At 40.4% G+C, this 20,565-nt stretch overlaps 1 protein-coding gene across 2 annotated transcripts in view; it reads right to left on the bottom strand.

Annotated features, from left to right (window-relative positions):
- LOC125093052 (histone PARylation factor 1) overlaps window positions 1–14,869 on the bottom strand; it is a 28,847-nt gene extending 13,978 nt beyond the window's left edge. For both annotated transcript variants that reach the window (XM_047717697.1, XM_047717696.1), the window contains exons 1-4: window positions 14,724–14,869; window positions 10,930–11,089; window positions 8,721–8,910; window positions 7,039–7,137 (exon numbers count right to left, since the gene is read on the bottom strand). In XM_047717697.1, the coding sequence (XP_047573653.1) occupies window positions 7,039–7,137; window positions 8,721–8,910; window positions 10,930–11,089; window positions 14,724–14,771 (497 nt within the window). In that variant the 5' untranslated portion in view covers window positions 14,772–14,869. The remainder of the gene's footprint in view (window positions 1–7,038; window positions 7,138–8,720; window positions 8,911–10,929; window positions 11,090–14,723) is intronic.
- Window positions 14,870–20,565: the final 5,696 nt, after the last annotated feature.

The raw sequence follows: 20,565 nt of genomic DNA, 5'->3' as shown, positions 1-20,565 counted from the left end.
TATCAGATAAAGGGTTGGTACCTAAAATAGAAAGAACTTCTACAACTCAACACCCAAATCACAAATAACCCAATTAAAAATTAAGCAGAAGACATGAACAGAACTTTCTCAAAAGAAGACACACAGATGGTCAACAGACAAATGAAGATGCTCAGCATCATTTATCAAGGAAAAGCAAATCAAAAACTTCAACGAGGGGTACCTGCCTGGCTCAGTCAGAAGGGCATGTGACTCTTGATCTGGAGTTGTGAGTTTGAGCCCCATCCTGGGTAGAGAGATTACATACATACATACATACATACATACATACCTACAATGAGATACCACCTCATACCAATCAGAATGGCTAAAATCAACAACACAAGAAACAAAAAGTGTTGGTGGGGATGTGGATCAACAGGAACCCTCATGCACTATTTGGGAGAATGCACACTGGTGCAGCCACTGTGGAAAGCAGCATGGAGCGTCCTCAAAAAAGTAAAAATAGAATTACCGGGACGCCTGGGTGGCTCAGTTGGTTAAGCAGCTGCCTTCGGCTCAGGTCATGATCCCAGCGTCCTGGGATCGAGTCCCACATCGGGCTCCTTGCTCATCAGGGAGCCTGCTTCTCCCTCTGCCTCTGCCTGCCATTCTGTCTGCCTGTGCTTGCTCTCTCTCCCTCTCTCTCTCTGACAAATAAATAAATAAAATCTTTAAAAAAAAAAAATAGAATTACCAAATGATCTAGTAATCACACTACTGGGTATTTACCCAAAGAACACTAGTTTGAAGGGATATATGCACCCCTATGTTTACGGCAGTATTATTTACAATAGCCAAATTATGGAAGCAGTTGAAGCGTTGGTCAAAGTGTCTATCAATAGAAGAATGGATTCTTTTATCTAAAGAAGATGTGGTACATATATACCATGGAATATTATTCAGCCCCTCAAAAAAGAACGAAAACCTTGCCAACAACATGGATGGATCTAGAGAGTATAATTCTAAGTGAAATAAGCCAGTCAGAGAAAGACAAATACCCTGTGATTTCACTCATATATGGAATTTAAGAAACAAAAATGAACAAAGGGGTTAAAAAAAAAAACCCCACAAAAACCCAGATCCTTAACTATAGAGAACAAGTGAATGGTCACTAGCAAAAGAAGCAGTCAACAAAACCAAAAGACAACGGACAAAATGGGAGAAGATATTTGCAAATGACACATCAGATAAAGGGCTAGTATCCAAAACCTATAAAGAACTTATCAAACTCAACACCCAAAGAACAAATCCAATTAAGAAATAGGCAGAAGACATGAACAGACATTTCTCCAAAGAAGACATAAAAATGACCCACAGTGGGGTACCTGGGTGTCTCAGTGGGTTAAGCCTCTGCCTTTGGCTCAGGTCATGATCTCAGGGTCCTGGGATCGGGCCCCAGATCAGGCTCTCTGCTCAGCAGGGAGCCTGTGTCCCCACCACCCTCTGTCTGCCTCTCTGCCTACTTGTGACCGGTCTGTCAGATAAATAAATAAAATCTTTTTAAAAAATGACCAATAGACACATGAAAATATGCTCCATATCACTCAGCATCAGGGAAATACAAATCAAAACCACAATGAGATACCATCTCACAGCAGTCAGAATGGTTAAAATTAACAAGTCAGGAAACGATGAGAATGAGGGGAGAAAAGGAACCCTCCTACACTGCTGGTGGGAATGCAAGCTGGTGCAGCCACTCTGGACAACAGTATGGAGGTTCCTCAAAAAGTTGAAAACAGAACTAACCTATGACCCAGCAATTGCACTACTGGGTATTTACCTCAAAGATGCAAATGTAGTGAAAACAAAGGGGCACCTGCACTCCAATGTTTATAGCAGCAATGTCCGCAATAGCCAAACTACAGAAAGAACCCAGTTGTCCATCGACAGATGAATGGATAAAGAAGATGTGGTATACATATACATACATACACACACACACACACACACACACACAATGGAATATTATGTGGCCATCAAAAAAATGAAATCTTGCCATTTCCAATGAGATGGATGGAACTAGAGGGTTCAAAAAAAAAAAAAAGATTTTATTTATTTATTTGAGAGGGAGAAAGAGACAGTGAGAGAGAGGGGGGAGAGAAAGCGTACACAAGCAGGGGGAGGGAGAAGCAGACTCCCTAGTGAGCAGGGAGCCCAACATGGGGCTTGATCCCAGGACTCTGGGATCATGACCTAAGCTAAAGGCAGACACTTAACTGACTGGGCCACCCAGGTGCCCCTGGAACCAGAGGGTATTATGCTAAGAAAATAAGTCAATCAGAGAAAGACAATTATCACATAATCTCACTAATGTGTAATTTAAGAAACAAAAGAGAGGATCAAAGGGAAAGAGAGGAAAAAATGAAATAAGATGAAACCAGAGTGGGAGATGAACCATAAGAGACTCTTAATCATGGCAAACAAACTGAGGGCTGCTGGAGGGGGGGGGGGAACGGAGGGATGGGGGTAACTGGGTGATGGACATTAAGGAGGGCATGTGATGTAATGAGCACCGGATGTTATGTAAGACTGATGAATCACTGACCTCTACCTCTGAAACCAATAATACATTATATGTTAATTAAAAAAATTATGAGTGCATATTATTAATAACTTTATTATAATCAATGGAATTTTGTAAAACAAAAATAATCAAGAAAATGAAGTTCTAAAAAAAGTATTCAGGGGCACCTGGGTTGCTCAGTGGGTTAAGCCTCTGCCTTTGGCTCCGGTCACGATCCCGGGGTCCTGGGATCAAGCCCCACATCAGGCTCTCTGCTCAGCAGGGAGCCTGCTCCCCGCACCCTACTTGTGATTTCTCTGTCAAATAAATAAATAAAATCTTTAAAAAAAAAAGTACTCAGAACTTATGTTTGAAAAATCATTGCCTACAGTAATAAATTCATATTACCCAGGACAGCAAGGTAGGGTAGCAGAAAATGTGGGGGCAGTAGGCGAAAGGAAAAAAGATTATTTAACAAGTTGACGACTCATGTACTGGCCACATTTATTCTTTTACTATGTACCAAATGTTTTACATTGTATTTGGGTTTGCACAAGGTAAGCATTCACTAAATGAATGTTTACTCATTTCAAATGTTCACTTAAACTTAATTAAAATTATAGAAGTATAATTTTGGGCTACATTTATTTTTTATTTTTTAAGATTTTATTTAGTTATTTGACAGAGATCACAAGTAGGCAGAGGCAGGCATAGAGAGAGGAAGGGAAGCAGGCTCCCTGCCGAGCAGAGAGCCCGACTTGGGGCTCGATCCCAGGACCCTGGGATCATGACCTGAGCTGAAGGCAGAGGCTCAACCCACCGAGCCACCCAGGTGCCCTGGGCTGCATTTAGATATAGTCATAACATGTATTTTAAAAAGATATTCCTGAGTCCTACTCTAGATGTACTGAAGTGGCATCTCTAGAAGTAAGACCTGCAGAGCTCAAGGTAAAGTACTTTTAACCAGTAACTCATAAAGTTCTGCTATATAGGCCTGAAACCATTAACTAAATAGCAGTTATCAAAGAATGGTCTGAGGACCCTGAAACCTTGCAGGAGATCTGTGAGGTCAAAACTATTGCTACAATTATTTTCTTTTTTTTTTTAAAAGATTTATTTATTTATTTATTTGACAGAGAAAGATCACAAGCAGGCAGAGAGGGAGGAGGAAGCAGGCTCTCCGCTGAGCAGAGAGCCCGATGCAGGGCTCGATCCCAGGACCCCGAGATCACGACCTGAGCCGAAGGCAGCGGCCCAACCCGCTGAGCCACCCAGGCGCCCCCAATTATTATTTTTTTTTAAAGATTTTTTATTTATTTATTTGACAGAGAGAGATCACAAGTAGGCAGAGAGGCAGGCAGAGAGAGAGAGAGGGAAGCAGGCTCCCTGCTGAGCAGAGAGCCCGATGCGGGACTTGATCCCAGGACCCTGAGATCATTACCTGAGCCGAAGGCAGCGGCTTAACCCACTGAGCCACCCAGGCGCCCCTATTGCTACAATTATTTTAGAGGGAAAAAAATGTGAAGAGAAAAAAATTATTCTTAATTTTGTGATCCAAAGATAAGTATTTTATAGATCGTATGAAAATGGAATCATCCCATGTTACCGTTTTTTGACCTCTTCACATAATGTATTAAAGATCTTTCCAAATCAACAAATCAATAACCTGGTATTATAGTGTACTGATATTCCATATTTATTTACCTAATTTTCCCTATTGCTGGATAGAGATGTTTTCTCCAGTTTTTTGTTTTTATATACATATATAATACATACACATATCTGCATACTTGTCCAAAATTTTTTACATAAATAGCTAGGGGCGCCTGGGTGGCTCAGTTGATTAAGCCACTAACTCTTGATTTTGGCTCAGGTCATGATCTCAGGGTTGTGGGATCAGGCCCCGAATCAGGCTCTGTGCTTAGCATGGAGTCTGCTTGTCCTCTCCCTCTGCTCCTACCTGACTTGTGCACATGCTCTCTCTCCCCCTCTCTCTCAAATAAGTAAACAAACAAAATCTTAAAAAAGAAAAAGAAACAGCTAGAAATGGAATTGCTAACTTAAGGGTATAAATGTTTACTGAGCTCAGTACCTGGCAATGTTAATTATTTGTCAAAAAAAAATTTTTTTTTTTAAGATTTTGTTATTTGACACAGAGAGAGCACAAGCATGGGGAGTAGCAGGCAGAGGGAGAAGTAGGCTCCCCATGGAGCAGGGAGCCTGACTCAGGGCTCTATCCCAGGACCCCGAGATCATGACCTGAGCCTAAGGCAGATGGTTAACTGAGTCCAGGCACTCCTTTCTTTGACCATTATTAAATTTTGCACAAAGAGAACTAGTTTCTCTGGGCATAAAAATAAATTGTTTATTACAAGTGGTTTTCCTTAAAAAGACAAATGGTCTTCCTTTCAAAGGGTCCCTCCATAAAAAGATCTTCCTTACTCAGGTTGATAACAGAAATAAGCTAAGCGCTCTGATTAGTTCATTTAAGTAAAGAAGGAAATAACATTAGGTACTCAAATACTTCCTGGTCTTCACCTAAATTATAAGTTAATCACCAATTTTTTTTTCTTTCTGCTAAAAAAGTGAAACAAAACAGAACAAAAACCCAGAACAGTCTTAGATTATGTTAGACAACCACTGTATCTTTCTTTTTTAAAAAAGATTTTTAGTAAGACTAACAGACTAATGAAAAATTAGGCATTTTTCCATATCTAAGTATTTGTAGAGTGAATGAATTATTTATGGAGCATCTATGAAAGGGCAGGTGCATGGGGAAAAGTCTCTCTGTCCTCACAGAACTTGTATGTTAATGCAAGAGACAGAAAATATGCAAGTAAACAACTATAGTTTCTAATAAAGAGACCACCAATTTAAACTGAATATATCTAAATAGCCTAAAAGAATATATAAATAAGAAGAAACATTTTATAAAAACACAACTCCTCTTTTAGATACATCAGTAGGTATGTAGCAGTCTAGACGGAGCACTGGCTGATTTAGTTTAAATTCTATTCACTGCAAATTTGCACTATTAAGTCATAGAGAATACAAGACTTTTTAAAATAAGGTATTAGGGGTGCCTGGGTCTGCCTTCAGCTCAGGTCACAATCCCAGAGTCCTGGGATCAAGCCCCGCGCCAGGCTGCCTGCTCCATGGGAAGCCTGCTTCTCCCTCTCCCACTTCCCCCTACTTGTGTTCCCTCTCTCACTGTGTCTCTGTCAAATAAATAAATAAAAATCTTTAAAATAAATAAATAGGGCATTAAAAGAGGTCACAGAAAACATGATCTACTAATGTTTACGTTGACAAAGATGGCTTTCTTCATTTTATTACAATGTGAATTGCCCAGCTGCGGGGAGATCGCTTCAAATCACGTCTGTGGCTAGTAGAGTGTGAACCGGCTCACGAGGCTCCATTCTGAATCCCTTTCACATTAGAGCTGCTCCATTTCCCAGACTACTCTTCGGCTCAAGCTCCACGTGGGGCTTAGCTTCTCTCAAACAGAAACAACTCCCTGGAAACTGAAAGGCAGAAAGAGGCACTAGGTGGAGAGGGTCTGTTTCTACCAGTAAGTCCAGTTAGAGGCCTCTGATGCTCTATTTTAACAGGTGCAGCTACGATGTCAGTGCCTGCTCCTTAGCTTCCATCATGGCTGAGACACAGAGGCAGGGCATCCCTTTTACTACCACAGGTTAAATCAAAGACGATGTGGTCCTAGGGCCACTCATGGCAGCGGATCCTGACTGCCCCAGCTTCTTGATGGTGGCAGAGTGAGCCAGTGCTGCCACACAACTGGTGCTCCCTGAGACTCATCTCCACTGGCCCTTCCAAGAATTTCATGAGCACCTGACTTTTTTTTTTTTAATTCTCAGATGGTCAACATATAGCGTTATGTTAGTTTCAGGTGCACAATATATTGAGTGATTCAACAATTTATAAGCACCTGCTTTCGCCGTATTAAATCTTTATAGAACTATACACAATGGGTTCTTATAATAGACTCTTTTTTTTTTTTTAAGATTTTATTTATTTATTTGACAGAGAGAGAGAGAGAGAGATCACAAGTAGGCGGAGAGGCAGGCAGAGAGAGGAGGAAGCAGGCTCACCGCTGAGCAGAGAGCCCGATGCGGGGCTCGATCCCAGGACCCTGAGATCATGACCCGAGCCGAAGGCAGAGGCTCAACCCACTGAGCCACCCAGGCGCCCCTATAATAGACTCTTAATGATGGTATTTAAAATGTCTAAAAAATCTTTTGGTTTTGCTATGGGACTAATGAAGTCAAGATTAAGTAATATTTTCCCTAAATAATTAGTTATAAAAGAGGGTTGTGTTTTTTTTTGGTGAAAAGTAGCAGACGTGTGGGTTAAGAATACTGCAAGTCATGGAAATGATCTTTAGAAATGTAAAATTTTAGAGTTACCTCAATGTCCCTCAGTGGTAGACTGATATAGTAGTACAAAAACTGCAAACAAATATTATAAATAGGAGGGAGATTGAAATATTTTCTTACTTGACTGCGGCAAACACATTATCTCCATTTTGAACAATTGTGCAGTTTTTCTTTGCTTCATTTGTACCAACATATACAGGAAGTTCATCAGGAGAATCCCTGTTTAAGCAAAAGAGATTAAAAATTTAGCTGCCCATGATTTATCAGGCAAGTAGAATTTCAGGCCTATAGACAACAATTTATGTATGCAGGTTTTTAAGAAACTCAAACAAATTTGCCAGGTTCCTAGGAGACTTAGAGTTTAAGTTTCTTAGGAATATCTACAACAAATCTTACTTATAGAAGAGATCCTAAAATTAAAATTCTTAGTCCTAGTTACCTATATACCTAAATACAAAGGGGGAATAAGGCCTGTCAAAAGGAGGGAAAATTATATGCAATCCTCTCTACTCGTTTTATAGTCTATGAAAAAAAAAGGTGGGAAAAACAAAAAGAAACAGGATTGTAAAATGTGCGAGGTGAAAGGATAAAATTTACACACACACACACACACACACACACACACACACACACACACGACACCAAATCCTTTTATTTTACAATCAAGGAAACACTGGAGAGACAAAACAACTCAGCCAAGGTCCTAGTAAGTTAATGGCAAAGCAAAAAGCAGAATTCATATAACTCAATCCTCAGCCTTGTGTGCATTCTGTAGTACCACAATCCTTTTCTTTTCTTTTTTTAAAAATATTTTATTTATTTGAGAGAGGGAGAGAGCGTGAGAGGGGAGAAGGTCAGAGAGAGTAGTAGACTCCCAACTGAGCAGGGAGCCCAAGGTGGGGCTTGATTTCGGGACTCTGGAATCATTACCTGAGCCAAAGACAGTTGCTTAACCAACTGAGTCACCCAGGCACCCCACAATCCTTTTCAATAGGCATGTTTCTTCTACTTCATCTATTATCCTACAGTTAATCTTTAAATAACAGCATCTCTACTGGTATAAGTGGACAAGGTATTTTCTCTCTCAAGCTACTTCTACTTCTTAACATTCCAAGCACTTGCATGTATATCCATTAAATCCTTTTTTTTTTTTTTTTTCCCTTTTTGGTGAGAGAGAGCATGAGCAGAAGCAAGGGGAGCAGCAGGCAGAGGGAGAGGAAGAAGCAGATTCCCTGCTGAGCAGGGAGTCCGATGCGGGACTTGATCCATCCTGGGATCATGATCTGACCGAAGGCTGATGTTTAATCAACTGACCACGCAGACAACCCCCATTTAATCTTAATATTCCTACTAGGTAGATACAATTATTATCCTCATTTTTACAAGAGGAAACTGAGTCACAGAAAGTCACAATGACTAAAGGTGACTGGCACATAGTCTGTCAGATAATAAAACCAGTCTGACTCCAAAGCACATTCTTAATTCTTACGGCCCCTGTAAGCACATGGCTAATTTAAGTCATGGCAATTCTCTAAATTATCTTCCTTGGGCTAAAAGAGTGCTCCAAGACCCAAAAAGTAAAGAAAATTTATAACCACAAAGGAAACACCAGTGAGGTTAAACCTAAAGAGTTCACTCATCCTAGGGTAGGTTAGAATGGCAGTTATCAAGAACATCAGATGCCTATGTATCCACTAATCAGAGAGAAATATGTTCTCCATCTTGCGTGAGTCCAGCGAATGCCTATTTATACTCATTAGAAGGCCCAGTAGCTGCATTTTAGAGAAGAAAAGATTCTTTACCTGAAATACCCCATGTGGAATTGAGTTTTATTATCTCCAATAACAATGGTCTGGAACTCAGGAGGATCATAGTAAAATCTCCAGTGAAGGTTAAAATTCAGGCTTGATGATTTTTTCTTCATTTTATGTTTTCCGGCAAGGATATCATAAGGACCCACTAATCGAAGTCCAAGGCTTGTGGAAAGTGAATCTATAAATTAAATAAGTTTATGTAGACAATAACTTTCTGAAGGCAGATAGGAAATAATGTCTTTTATTTGTAAACTACTTCTAAGCAATTTTCTTAAAAACAAAAAACACAAAACTTCCAAAGTGAAAGAGCTTTGGTTGCATTTGAAGACATTAGTTATAAATACTCAATGAAAAATCAGAGCAATGAAAATGTGGCACTTACACTTAAGATTTTCTCTTAAATTTACCACTGATTACATTTCAAACATACTGCTGTTTCTTATTTTGGCCAAAGCAAAACGGTTTTGTATTCTCATGGGCATTTTAGAGCTTAGAACACTTACCTTATCTCATTACTATGTTGTTGTTAGCCTCAAATATTTGTAGCACACCCATATTAAGGGAGAGACAAGACAGTAAGTGAATGTGCACTAAGGAGAGTAAACAGTTTAATAAAAAATGTATTTAATGAAAACATTTCCATTCCCTTCCCTCTACTTCAGCTAACTATCACTCTCAATTCCTTTGTCTCTGGCCAACCCTAACCCTGGATGATTCCATCTTCTTTCTCCCTCCACATATCACAAAGGGAGACTGCTAAATAAAACTAGAATTATGGAATGTAAACTTCAAACATATGTGTTCCAAATATGCTCTTCCAGCATCAGGTGGTCCTTGTTGCTTCTTTAGGAGAGAATAAGCACTCCAGGCAGGTCCTGGATATGTAAGAAGATGGGGATGGAGAGAGGAAGAAAATTCTGACGAGGCAACATGAATAAAAGCCTAGAAATAGTTTATTTAGAAGGGAGAAAAATAGTTCAGCTTAGCTGGAGCTTAAGATAGCATACACTAATTTTCAAAGCAAAACCACTAAAATCACCCATCTCATTAGCCTATAGAGATAACGAGGTTATTAGTCTGGTATACAATAACAATGTTTTCCTGTCTGTATGACTATATATAGAGTTATTTTAAAGGAAATCATGCTGTTTTGTGGTGTTTTTATTGTTTTCCATTCTTTCTTCACTTAAATTTTCTGATTATTTTTCCATGCTATTAAATATTTCTTCATAATTTTTAATAGCTGCATGATAGTCCACTGACAGACATTTACTGCTTGCTATTTTTTTACTCTTCTAAACAGTGCTTCAGTGACTATCTTTACTAATATATGACTTTTTGGTTTGTTTTTAAGTAGACTCCACACCCAGTGTGGGGCCAACAGGGGGCCTGGGAACTGATGACCCTGAGACCAAGACCTGAGCCAAAATCAAAAGTTGGATGCTTAACCAACTGAGCCACCCCGGCACCCCTTTGCTAATACATGTTTGTGCAGTCATGAATATTTTTAGACAAGTTGCTGCATGGTTTAAGTGTTCTGCTATATGCCAAAATTCACTGTTATCTACTAATCCATATTTTCATCAGTAGCATATGGGAGTACTTCTCTCCCATCTGTGAAAACATGTGAAAAGTAACTTTGTCACAACCATTATCAATTCTTTGTGCATCCTTTCAGAGACAGCACAAGGACACATAAGGTACATAAGAATATGTGTGTCCTTGACTTTAAAAAAAAATACAAATGGTAGCACTCTATACACATTTTCTTTCTCACTTGAAATATTTCAGGCACAATACTTTATCATTACCTAAAATCCACCTTGTTCTTTTAAAACTACGAATGTGCTAATGATGGGCTTTAGGCCATTTCCCATTTTTGTTTCAATAAATATCACTAAACATGATTTTTAGTTCACCTAATCCTGAAGTTCCTAGAACTGCTAAGTCATACTAAAATTCCTGCAACGTATCAAAGTACTTGTTTTCTGTGAAACCCTCATCAAAGTGCTCTGTGAAATTATTTACCTTTGCCAGTGTAACAGGAGATAGTCACATATTATCACAGCATTATTTTATATCTCTCTTAGAAACATGTTTGAAAAAGTTCCTTTTCTGTGAACTTAGATCCTTGGTGCAGTTTCCTACTGTCTTTTTCCACTGGTAGAAGCAGAAGAATGATTCTGGAGCAACTCACCAGCTGGGTTTTCAGGATCAAGTTCTTCACAAAACTTCCAGAAGTGATAGAAGTCTTCAGGCAGAGAAAGCTTATAATGATTTTCTACTTCTTTTCGAAGGTCACTGGAGACATCAGCTTCACAGGATTTACTTTTCTTCACATCAACTGTCTTTTCACACTGAAAATCAGCATACAAAACTTTGTTTCTCCAAAAGTAACAATATTGCTCATTTTTGTTCACCCAACTCTGAGAAGCATGTTTTCCTTACAACTCTACAAATGGTATTTCTGAACAAAATCTAGGGATTCTTTTGAGCAAAGGAAAACAGTATAATATATAGTGATCAAGAAGGATGCACACAGCAAGTCTTTATATTTCTCTAAGATAATGGAAATAGAAAAGAAAAAATATAAAAGAAAAAGTAAAGGGCACGAAGAATAAGAAATAGGAAGGTTTTGCCTTCTTTGGGTAAATAGGTCATTATGCTTTTTGTTTAAATAGATTCAGTGATCACACCAGAAGCCAACTGTCAGAAATAACTGGATAATAGTGGATTTACCAGCTAAAACTATTATTTCAGAAAAAGCCCTTTCATGTCAGAACTATGTTATAAAACTCAATCTCTAATATCTCTGCAATATGTTCATTGCGTAAATACACTAGGTTTTATAATGCCTATTTGATAAATGTCTGTAAAGATAAAATGCTGATGGGCGTGTGGGTGGCTCAGTTGGTTAAACATCTGCCTTTGGCTTGGGTCATGATCCCATCCTAGGGGGGGGTCCCTGCTCAGCAAGGGGGGTCTGCTTCTTCCTTTCCCTCTGCTCCTTCTCGCTATCCCTCTTGCTCTTAAATAAATAAAACCTTAAAAAAAAAAAAAGGATAAAATTCTGAGTTAGAGGTTATGTATCTTTAGTTTTGTAAGTAGCAAAGTTCTTTCTAGGAACCTAGATCCTTTCTTTTTTGGACTAAATTCTTTTGGACTAAATTCCTTTCTTTTTATTCTTCCTTTCCACCTCTATTAGTGCTTCTCAACAGGAGTGATTTTGCCTCCCAGGGGCACATGTGTAATGTCAGAACTTTTTAGTTCTCACAAATTTAGTAGGAGAGGGAGCTGACATTTAGTAGAGGCCGGGGACGCTGTGAAGCATTCTGCAATGCACAGGGTTAGCTCCCTGAACAAACACTTAAACGGGCTCAAAATGTCCAGTGTGAGGCTGAAAAATTTTTAGATATTTCTCATTCATATTTATATTCTTCCATTCTCCCAGTAAGCTCAAGTTTACTGATGTTACTTTATGTATCAAAGTCTACACAATATATTTATGATTTAGATGACCTACAAGAATGTTCTTGATAGCACTGTTTCTAAGAGCAGCAAAGAGAACAAATGAAAATGCCTATTGACAAGAGGATAAAAAGTTACAGGATTTCAAACAATGGGATATTCCGCTTAGTGAAAAGGAAAACAGCCACACACAACAATATAGATCAGTCTTAATAATATAATGTTGAATGAAGGAAAAAAGGCCTTGAAGTTTATATGCAGCACAATAGCCTTCTTAAATTCAAAAACAAAAAATAAATACTGTTTGTGATAAGGCTATAAAAAGAAGGCAAGGGAAAACATGAGGATGGTAGCTACATAAATGGAGGTGACAGGAAGTTAGGCAGAAAAGATAGTGAGAAACATTTGTAGAGCTAGTGTCAGGGTTTCAGTTCTGGGGTAGGGCAATGGGTTCACAGGTGTTTTTTATATTATTAAATAAGGTAAAAGAGGACCATGCATTGACAAATAAGTTTATTGTGCCAAGGACTTTAATGTGTCTGAGGTCATAAAAAAATTAAACAAAAAGGCTGTTGAAATATGGATCCAAAAAAGCATGTTGATAAGTAACAGTGAAAATGGTAAGTAATAAATAATAATAATACTTATTATGCACTTACCATGTGGCAGGTCACTGTTCTAAGCACTTTCTGTGAATTAACTCATAACCCTCTTAAGAGTTAGATACTATTATCCACATTTTACGATGAGAAAACTTAAGTAACTTTCCTAAGTCCCTAACCCATAAGTGGAGCAGTTAAACCCAGGTGGGCTGGCTCTAAAGCACAGATTTATCCACTTTATGCTGCTTCTCCAGTTACATACAGAACAGCAGGAACGTATCAAATGCTGAACTATTCTCCTTTTTTTTTTTTTTTAAAGATTTTATTTATTTGACAGAGAGAGAGAAATCACAAGTAGGGAGAGAGGCAGGCAGAGAGAGAGGGGGAGGAAGCAGGCTCCCTGCAGGGCAGAGAGCCTGACTCGGGGGCTCGATCCCAGGACCCTGGGATCATGACCTGAGCCGAAGGCAGAGGCTTTAACCCACTGAGCCACCCAGGCGCCCCTTCAGTCCTTTGTTTTTACAGCAGTCTTTGGTTAGGCTTTCAAAGACTTGTTCAAACTTAAAATGTTAGAAAGAAAAGCCTTATACTACCTTGCTGAAAGGCAGTTTTTCCTAATGGTTAGGCTGCCTGGGTTGACTCTTGACCTTCCTGCTTTCCAGCTGTCACCTTAGGGAAGTTACTTAACCTGTGCCTTATTTTCTCATCTACAAAAAGGGCATGCAGTACCCATATCACAGGGTTGTTAGGAGGAATAAGTAGTTTGTAAAAATACACAGAATAGTTGTAGCACATAATATTTGTGCTAGCTATTACTGTTAGCTATGGTCTCTATAGACTCATTTTCATCTCTGATATTTTATTTCTAATACTATCACTCAGTCAAAGCAGTTTATAGCACCTTCAAAGGGAAATAAAGATTTTTTTCAGCTTTGACTTAACTCACACATGATTTCAGCATCCTCAAATCCCCAATAACTAGAATTTAGGGCAGCTGTCTCCTTCACAGCCTACACTCATCCTTCACTCTTTATCTAGAAAGCAGGACCCAATATAAGCAATGCCCAGAACTAAGGTCCTCTAGTAGGTAATTAAGCTAACACTGTCCTGCTCTACCAGTTTATAATACAGACAGAGTAATTGTGAAAACTGTCCTTATCACAAGGACACTTTTCTCCTGCCTGCCTCTCCTAAGAGTACAGCAGATTTGCAGAACTTCTGAAATCGTATAAAAGTATGAGAATGTGCAAATACTGTATGCCCTCCCCCCCATTAGTGAGTGCCTTTAGGATCAGATCCCTCTTTCCCATCTCCGATGCAGCCAGGCCCAACTCCGCTGTACCCAAACATCCTCGACATTTATTTCCATTTCTTATCCCTTATTTCTCTTTTCTTCCTTCAAGGGTCACGTGCAACTTGAACTGCCCTTAAAAGATTTCCTTAGCAACCCCCTGGGACTTAGATCCTACTTCAGTATTTCCAGAGCACTTTTGCAACCACAGCGTTACAATGCCAAACAAAACACTCGCAGTAAAATATATATTTACTGTGCCCAGCTTCCGCAGGCTGGGGGCTGTACATGGGGCAGTGGCGGCACCAAGCATCTAGAAACCGCGGCGCCCGGCACAGTGCCTGGCGTATAATCGGTTTCTAATCAATTTGTTGCTGGTTGAACCAATGAACCATTGGTTGTCTTAATCGGCTTCCCCAGGAACCGCACCGGAAGGAGGACAGAAAATGAAAATTTCAAAGTTCTTTGCTCCAAACCCTAGCATAGCAGGAAACAGCGGCCCTGCGCAGACCGCCGTTCCTGCACGCACAGCAGCGACTCAGTGATTACTGGATAAGTGCAACGTGCTGTCCCTTGCTGCCTTATCACCCAAACGGCCTTGAGGATCCCACACACCCTCTGTAGCGGTACCTGCTGCCCCTCCCCGCCGGGCCTGCGTTTCCCGCCACCGCCGGCCATTCTGTAGCTGCAGCGCCAGCAGAATCCCGCGTCCCGCCGTTGCTTCCGACAGCCGCCGACTGCTTCCGGTTCAAGAGACTACCGTCTTGAATCCTGCGCAGCGGCGGCGGTGCAAGTAAGAACGGAAAGGCTCCGCCTGAGCCCTGCCCCCCAGGATCTGAGGAGGGGCTGGCCGAAGCTCCTCCCACTCGCGCGCGGGAAGTGAGGGCGCTGCTGCAGGCGTGCATCCTGGCTGTCCCCAGGCGCAGGCTACAGTCTAGCCGGCTAACGCCAGGGATGCTCCTGAGACCCCAGAGTCCCGAATTTGGATCCGTTAAGATGGTCCGGCCTTCCTTCTCAGGTGTTTAATAGTGGCAAGGCTGGACGTCTGGTAGTGCCCTCACCCAAAACTCTCGTTTTCCTTTATTTGTATATATTTAAAAGATTAATCGTGTTCCTCTTTTCCATCTCTCTCTCCCTCCTCCACTATATTGTTAATAACGGACACTAATTCATCCTTAATTATCTCTCAGAAGGAAATCAGTTTCTTTCATTGTTTTTTGGTGAATCATGCTACAGTTTGGATGACGTTTTCCACACCAGAACCATCAACATCAGCATTCTGAGAGCTTGTTAAAAATTCGGAATCTTGGGCCCTATTCAGATTTACTGAATCAGAATCCGCATTTTTCTTTTTAAGATTTTATTTATTTATTTATTTGAGAGAGAGACAGTGAGAGAGAGCATGAGCGAGGAGAAGGTCAGAGGGAGAAGCAAACTCCCCATGGAGCTGGAAGCCCGACGCGGGACTCGATTCCGGGACTCCGGGATCACGACCTGAGCCGAAGGCAGTCGTCCAACCAACTGAGCCACCCAGGCGTCCCAGAATCCGCATTTTAAGCAAGATCTCTTGTATGCACATCAAAGTTCCAGAGGCAGTGCATTCAAATGAGCTCCTTCACTACCATCCTGGAAGGTCCTCTGCTTCATTCCTGAGACCCTCTATTTCCCGAATCTGTATCTTCCCTTTTCTTGATTTTATGCCATCATTTTGTGGAAGATACCTTCCAAGAGCTTCTTGAGCAATGTTACAGGCCGGTCTCTCCCCCCCACCCCCCGCTTTTCATTAGAACTTGCATGTCTGTAACTGTCTTTATTCTGACAATATAGAATTCTCCTTTGAAAATAATTTTTTTTATTTTTTATTTTTTATTTTTAAAAGATTTTATTTATTTATTTGACAGGGAGAGAGAGATCACAAGTAGGCAAAGAGGCAGGCAGAGAGAGAGGGGCACAGGCTCCCCTCTGAGCAGAGAGCCCCATGTGGGGCTCAATCCCAAGACCCTGAATCACGACCTGAGCCGAAGGCAGAGGCTTAACCCACTGAGCCACCCAGGCGCCCCTGAAAATAATTTTTAATCAGAATATTAGAGGTTTTGCTTCACAGTGTTTTAGCTTTCAGTATTGCCACTGAGAAATCCTACCTCATGATTCCTGTTCTTTATGGGTGACTTGACATTTCCTTCCTTACTCCTTCCCTTCCTTCTTTCCTTTTCCTTCCTCTCTCTCTCTCTTTCTCCCTCACTTCCTCCCTTCCTTCTGTTTTTAAGCAACACAGATTTACTATCTTACCATTCTGGAGGCCACAGTACAAAATCAGTATCAACCAGGCTAAAGCCAAGAAATAGGGAAACATTTACCTACTTCATCCTTGGGTGACTAATTTCTTTGTGTGTAACCTGTTTCTGTTTTGCTTTGTCTCAAGAAGTTTTAGGTTTTTCCTCTTTATTCCCAGCATTCTCAGACACAATCATGTATCTTGGTTGTGGGTCTTTTCTCATTTTTACTGAGCTGGTGGTATTTGGTTGGCTGGTTTTCATCTTGAAACCATGTCTTTCAGTTCTGGAAGTTTTTCTGGTGTTGTTTATTTAATAATTTTATCTTTTCTATTTTATGTTCTTCAGTTCTGGAGCTTTTGCTGATACTATTTAGTTGCTAATTTCCTCTTTCTTTCCCTTCCCTCACTGTACCTCTTCTTTTTTGGAAATTTGTTGTTCAGATGTTTGATCTTGAATGATGGTTTTCTCATTTGTCTGTTCTATTTTGTATCTCTTTTGTCTTCTTGTTCCACTTTTCTGGATGATTTTCTCAATTTAATTAGACAAATATTAATCAAAAAATTTTTTTTATTACATAGGCATGCCTTGGAGATACTGTGGGCTTGGTTCCAGACCATGGCAGTAAAGCAAATATGGCCATAAATTGAGTCAAATTAGTTTTTTGATTTTCCAGTTTATATAAAGTTATGTTTACAGTATACTGTAGTGTATCAAATATGCAATAGCATTATGTAAAAAAATGTACATCCCTTAATTTAAAGATAATTTATTACTAAAAAATGCTAATTTTCATCTGAAATTTGAGCAGAATCTTTTTGTTGGTGGGCGGTGTTTCCTTTAAGTTGATGGCTGCTGACTGATCAAGGTGGTAGTTACTGAAGGTTCAGATAGCTGTGGCAATTTCTTCAAATAAGACAACAATGAAGTTTGCCACATCAGTACATAACTGGGTGAACTGGGGAGGCCCGTGGGTCCTCAGGTCTCCAACCAACCCATGCCCGGATGTTGCTGGAGGCTCCTGGTCTCACCACAAGAAAAGAATTCAAGGATGGACAGGGCACGCTGGTTGAGTGGTGCATGTGAAGAGTTTATATATTATTAAAGAGAGAGTACACTCTCAAGATGTGAAGGGGGCAAGCTCAGGGCTCTTCCCCCACCCCCTGGGTTTTGGTCTCTATACTTCATTGACGGTTGTTAACTAGGGGGTAGAAGATTTATTATTTGAGGAGGGGATTTTTGGGGGGAGTAGAGTTTTATACCTTTTCTCCCTTAATTGGTCAGTATGACTGACATTTTTTCCCTCTGTGCCCTTCTTTCCCTCCCTTACCTCCCTTTTTTAAGCAACACAGATTTATTATCTTACAATTTTGGAGGCCAGAGTTCTTGTTTTGTTTCAAGAATTTTTAGGTTTTTCTCTTTTGGATCTGAGAAAGTGGATACAGTGGTCAAAGCTAGTTTATTCAGTACTGCTGCCAGATTTCACAGGGTGGTTTTGTGATGTGCACATCTCCCCCAAGGGGCTAGCACCAAGGGTACCTATTATTCCAGCCTATATAAGGCCTATTGCCCTTCAGACTCCAGAGTGGGATTGGGTAGAATTATATATTGAGACTCCTGGGGAAACCACATACCCCAGGGTGTAACTACTCTGATGTTTGAGGTTATCAATGCAAAAAAATCTTCGAGCCATATGGGTTGGGTGAAGATTGGTTGCTGTAGGGGACACCTGGGTGGCTCAGTCGGTTTAGAGTCTGATTATGGCTCTTCGGTTGTGATATCAGGATCCTGGGGTCAGACTCTGTGCTTGGCAGGGAGCTTGCTTTGCCTCTCCCTTTGCCCCAAGCCCTGCTTGTGCTCTCTCTGTCTCTCTCTCACATAAGTAAATAAAACCTTAAAAAAAAAAGAAGAAGAAGAAGATTGGTTCCTATAGGTTGTGAGAAGGAGATAACTGAGAAGGGCACATAAGGTTATGGGATAACTCACTGTTTTCAGTTTCTGGAACTGCTGGGCCCACCTGGAAGAGTTATTGTGTGTGCAGTTGGCATGTAGACATCCTCCTTTTATTCTGGGGAATTTATGAGCATAGTTGAGAGTAAAATTAGAGTGATCATAGGTGTGCAGTATGTCTACCTGGGCCATGATCCAAAACATGGATATAATATTGGGGTTTTTTGTAGACAGCTGGATCTGGCATAAGCCCAGTGGGTGACATCACAATCTGCATTCTTTCTCTTCCTTTTTTTAATAAAGGTTTTACTTATTTGTCTTAGAGAGAGAGAGTGAGTGAGTGCACACGAGTGGGAGAGTGGCAGGCAGAGAAAGAAGCAGGCTCCCAGCTGAGCAAGGAGCCCTATGTGGGACTCGATCTCAGGACCTTGGGATCACTATTTTTTTTTTTAATTTTATTTTTATAAACATATATTTTTATCCCCAGGGGTACAGGTCTGTGAATCGCCAGGTTTACACACTTCACAGCACTCACCATAGCACATACCCTCCCCAATATCCATAACCCCACCCCCCCTCTCCTAACCCCCCTCCCCCCATCAACCCTCAGTTTGTTTTGTGAGATTAAGAGTCACTTATGGTTTGTCTCCCTCCCAATCCCATCTTGTTACATTTATTCTTCTCCTACCCCCTTAACCCCCATGTTGCATCTCCTCTCCCTCATATCAGGGAGATCATATGATAGTTGTCTTTCTCCGATTGACTTATTTCGCTAAGCATGATACCCTCTAGTTCCATCCATGTCGTCGCAAATGGCAAGATTTCATTTCTTTTGATGGCTGCATAGTATTCCATTGGGTATATATACCACATCTTCTTTATCCATTCGTCTGTTGATGGACATCTAGGTTCTTTCCATAGTTTGGCTATTGTAGACATTGCTGCTATAAACATTCGGGTGCACGTGCCCCTTCGGATCACTACGTTTGTATCTTTAGGGTAAATACCCAGCAGTGCAATTGCTGGGTCATAGGGTAGTTCTATTTTCAACATTTTGAGGAACCTCCATGCTGTTTTCCAGAGTGGTTGCACCAGCTTGCATTCCCACCAACAGTGTAGGAGGGTTCTCCTTTCTCCGCATCCTCGCCAGCATCTGTCATTTCGTGACTTGTTAATTTTAGCCATTCTGACTGGTGTGAGGTGATATCTCATTGTGGTTTTGATTTGTATTTCCCTGATGCCGAGTGATGTGGAGCACTTTTTCATGTGTCTGCTGGCCATCTGGATGTCTTCTTTGCAGAAATGTCTGTTCATGTCCTCTGCCCATTTCTTGATTGGATTATTTGTTCTTTGGGTGTTGAGTTTGCTAAGTTCTTTATAGATTTTGGACACTAGCCCTTTATCTGATATGTCATTTGCAAATATCTTCTCCCATTCTGTCAGTTGTCTTTTGGTATTGTTCACTGTTTCCTTTGCTGTGCAAAAGCTTTTGATCTTGATAAAATCCCAATAGTTCATTTTTGCCCTTGCTTCCCTTGCCTTTGGTGATGTTCCTAGGAAGATGTTGCTGTGGCTGACGTCGAAGAGGTTGTTGCCTGTGTTCTCCTCAAGGATTTTGATGGATTCCTTTCTCACATTGAGATCCTTCATCCATTTTGAGTCTATTTTCGTGTGTGGTGTAAGGAAATTATCCAATTTCATTTTTCTGCATGTGGCTGTCCAATTTTCCCAACACCATTTATTGAAGAGGCTGTCTTTTTTCCATTGGACATTCTTTCCTGCTTTGTCGAGGATGAGTTGACCATAGAGTTGAGGGTCTATTTCTGGGCTCTCTATTCTGTTCCATTGATCTATGTGTCTGTTTTTATGCCAGTACCATGCTGTCTTGATGATGACAGCTTTGTAATAGAGCTTGAAGTCCAGAATTGTGATGCCACCAACTTTGGCTTTCTTTTTCAATATTCCTTTGGCTATTCGAGGTCTTTTCTGGTTCCATATGAATTTTAGGATTATTTTTCCATTTCTTTGAAAAAAATGGATGGTACTTTGATAGGAATTGCATTAAATGTGTAGATTGCTTTAGGTAGCATAGACATTTTCACAACATTTATTCTTCCAATCCAGGAGGATGGAACATTTTTCCATTTCTTTGTGTCTTCCTCAATTTCTTTCATGAGTACTTTATAGTTTTCTGTAAATAGATTCTTAGTCTCTTTGGTTAGGTTTATTCCTAGGTATCTTATAGTTTT

Source organism: Lutra lutra, chromosome 2 (genome assembly GCF_902655055.1).
Source record: "Lutra lutra chromosome 2, mLutLut1.2, whole genome shotgun sequence".
Classification (NCBI taxonomy): domain Eukaryota; kingdom Metazoa; phylum Chordata; class Mammalia; order Carnivora; family Mustelidae; genus Lutra; species Lutra lutra.
Note: the sequence above shows the minus strand (reverse complement) of the source record. Positions and strands in the feature narration are given on the sequence as shown.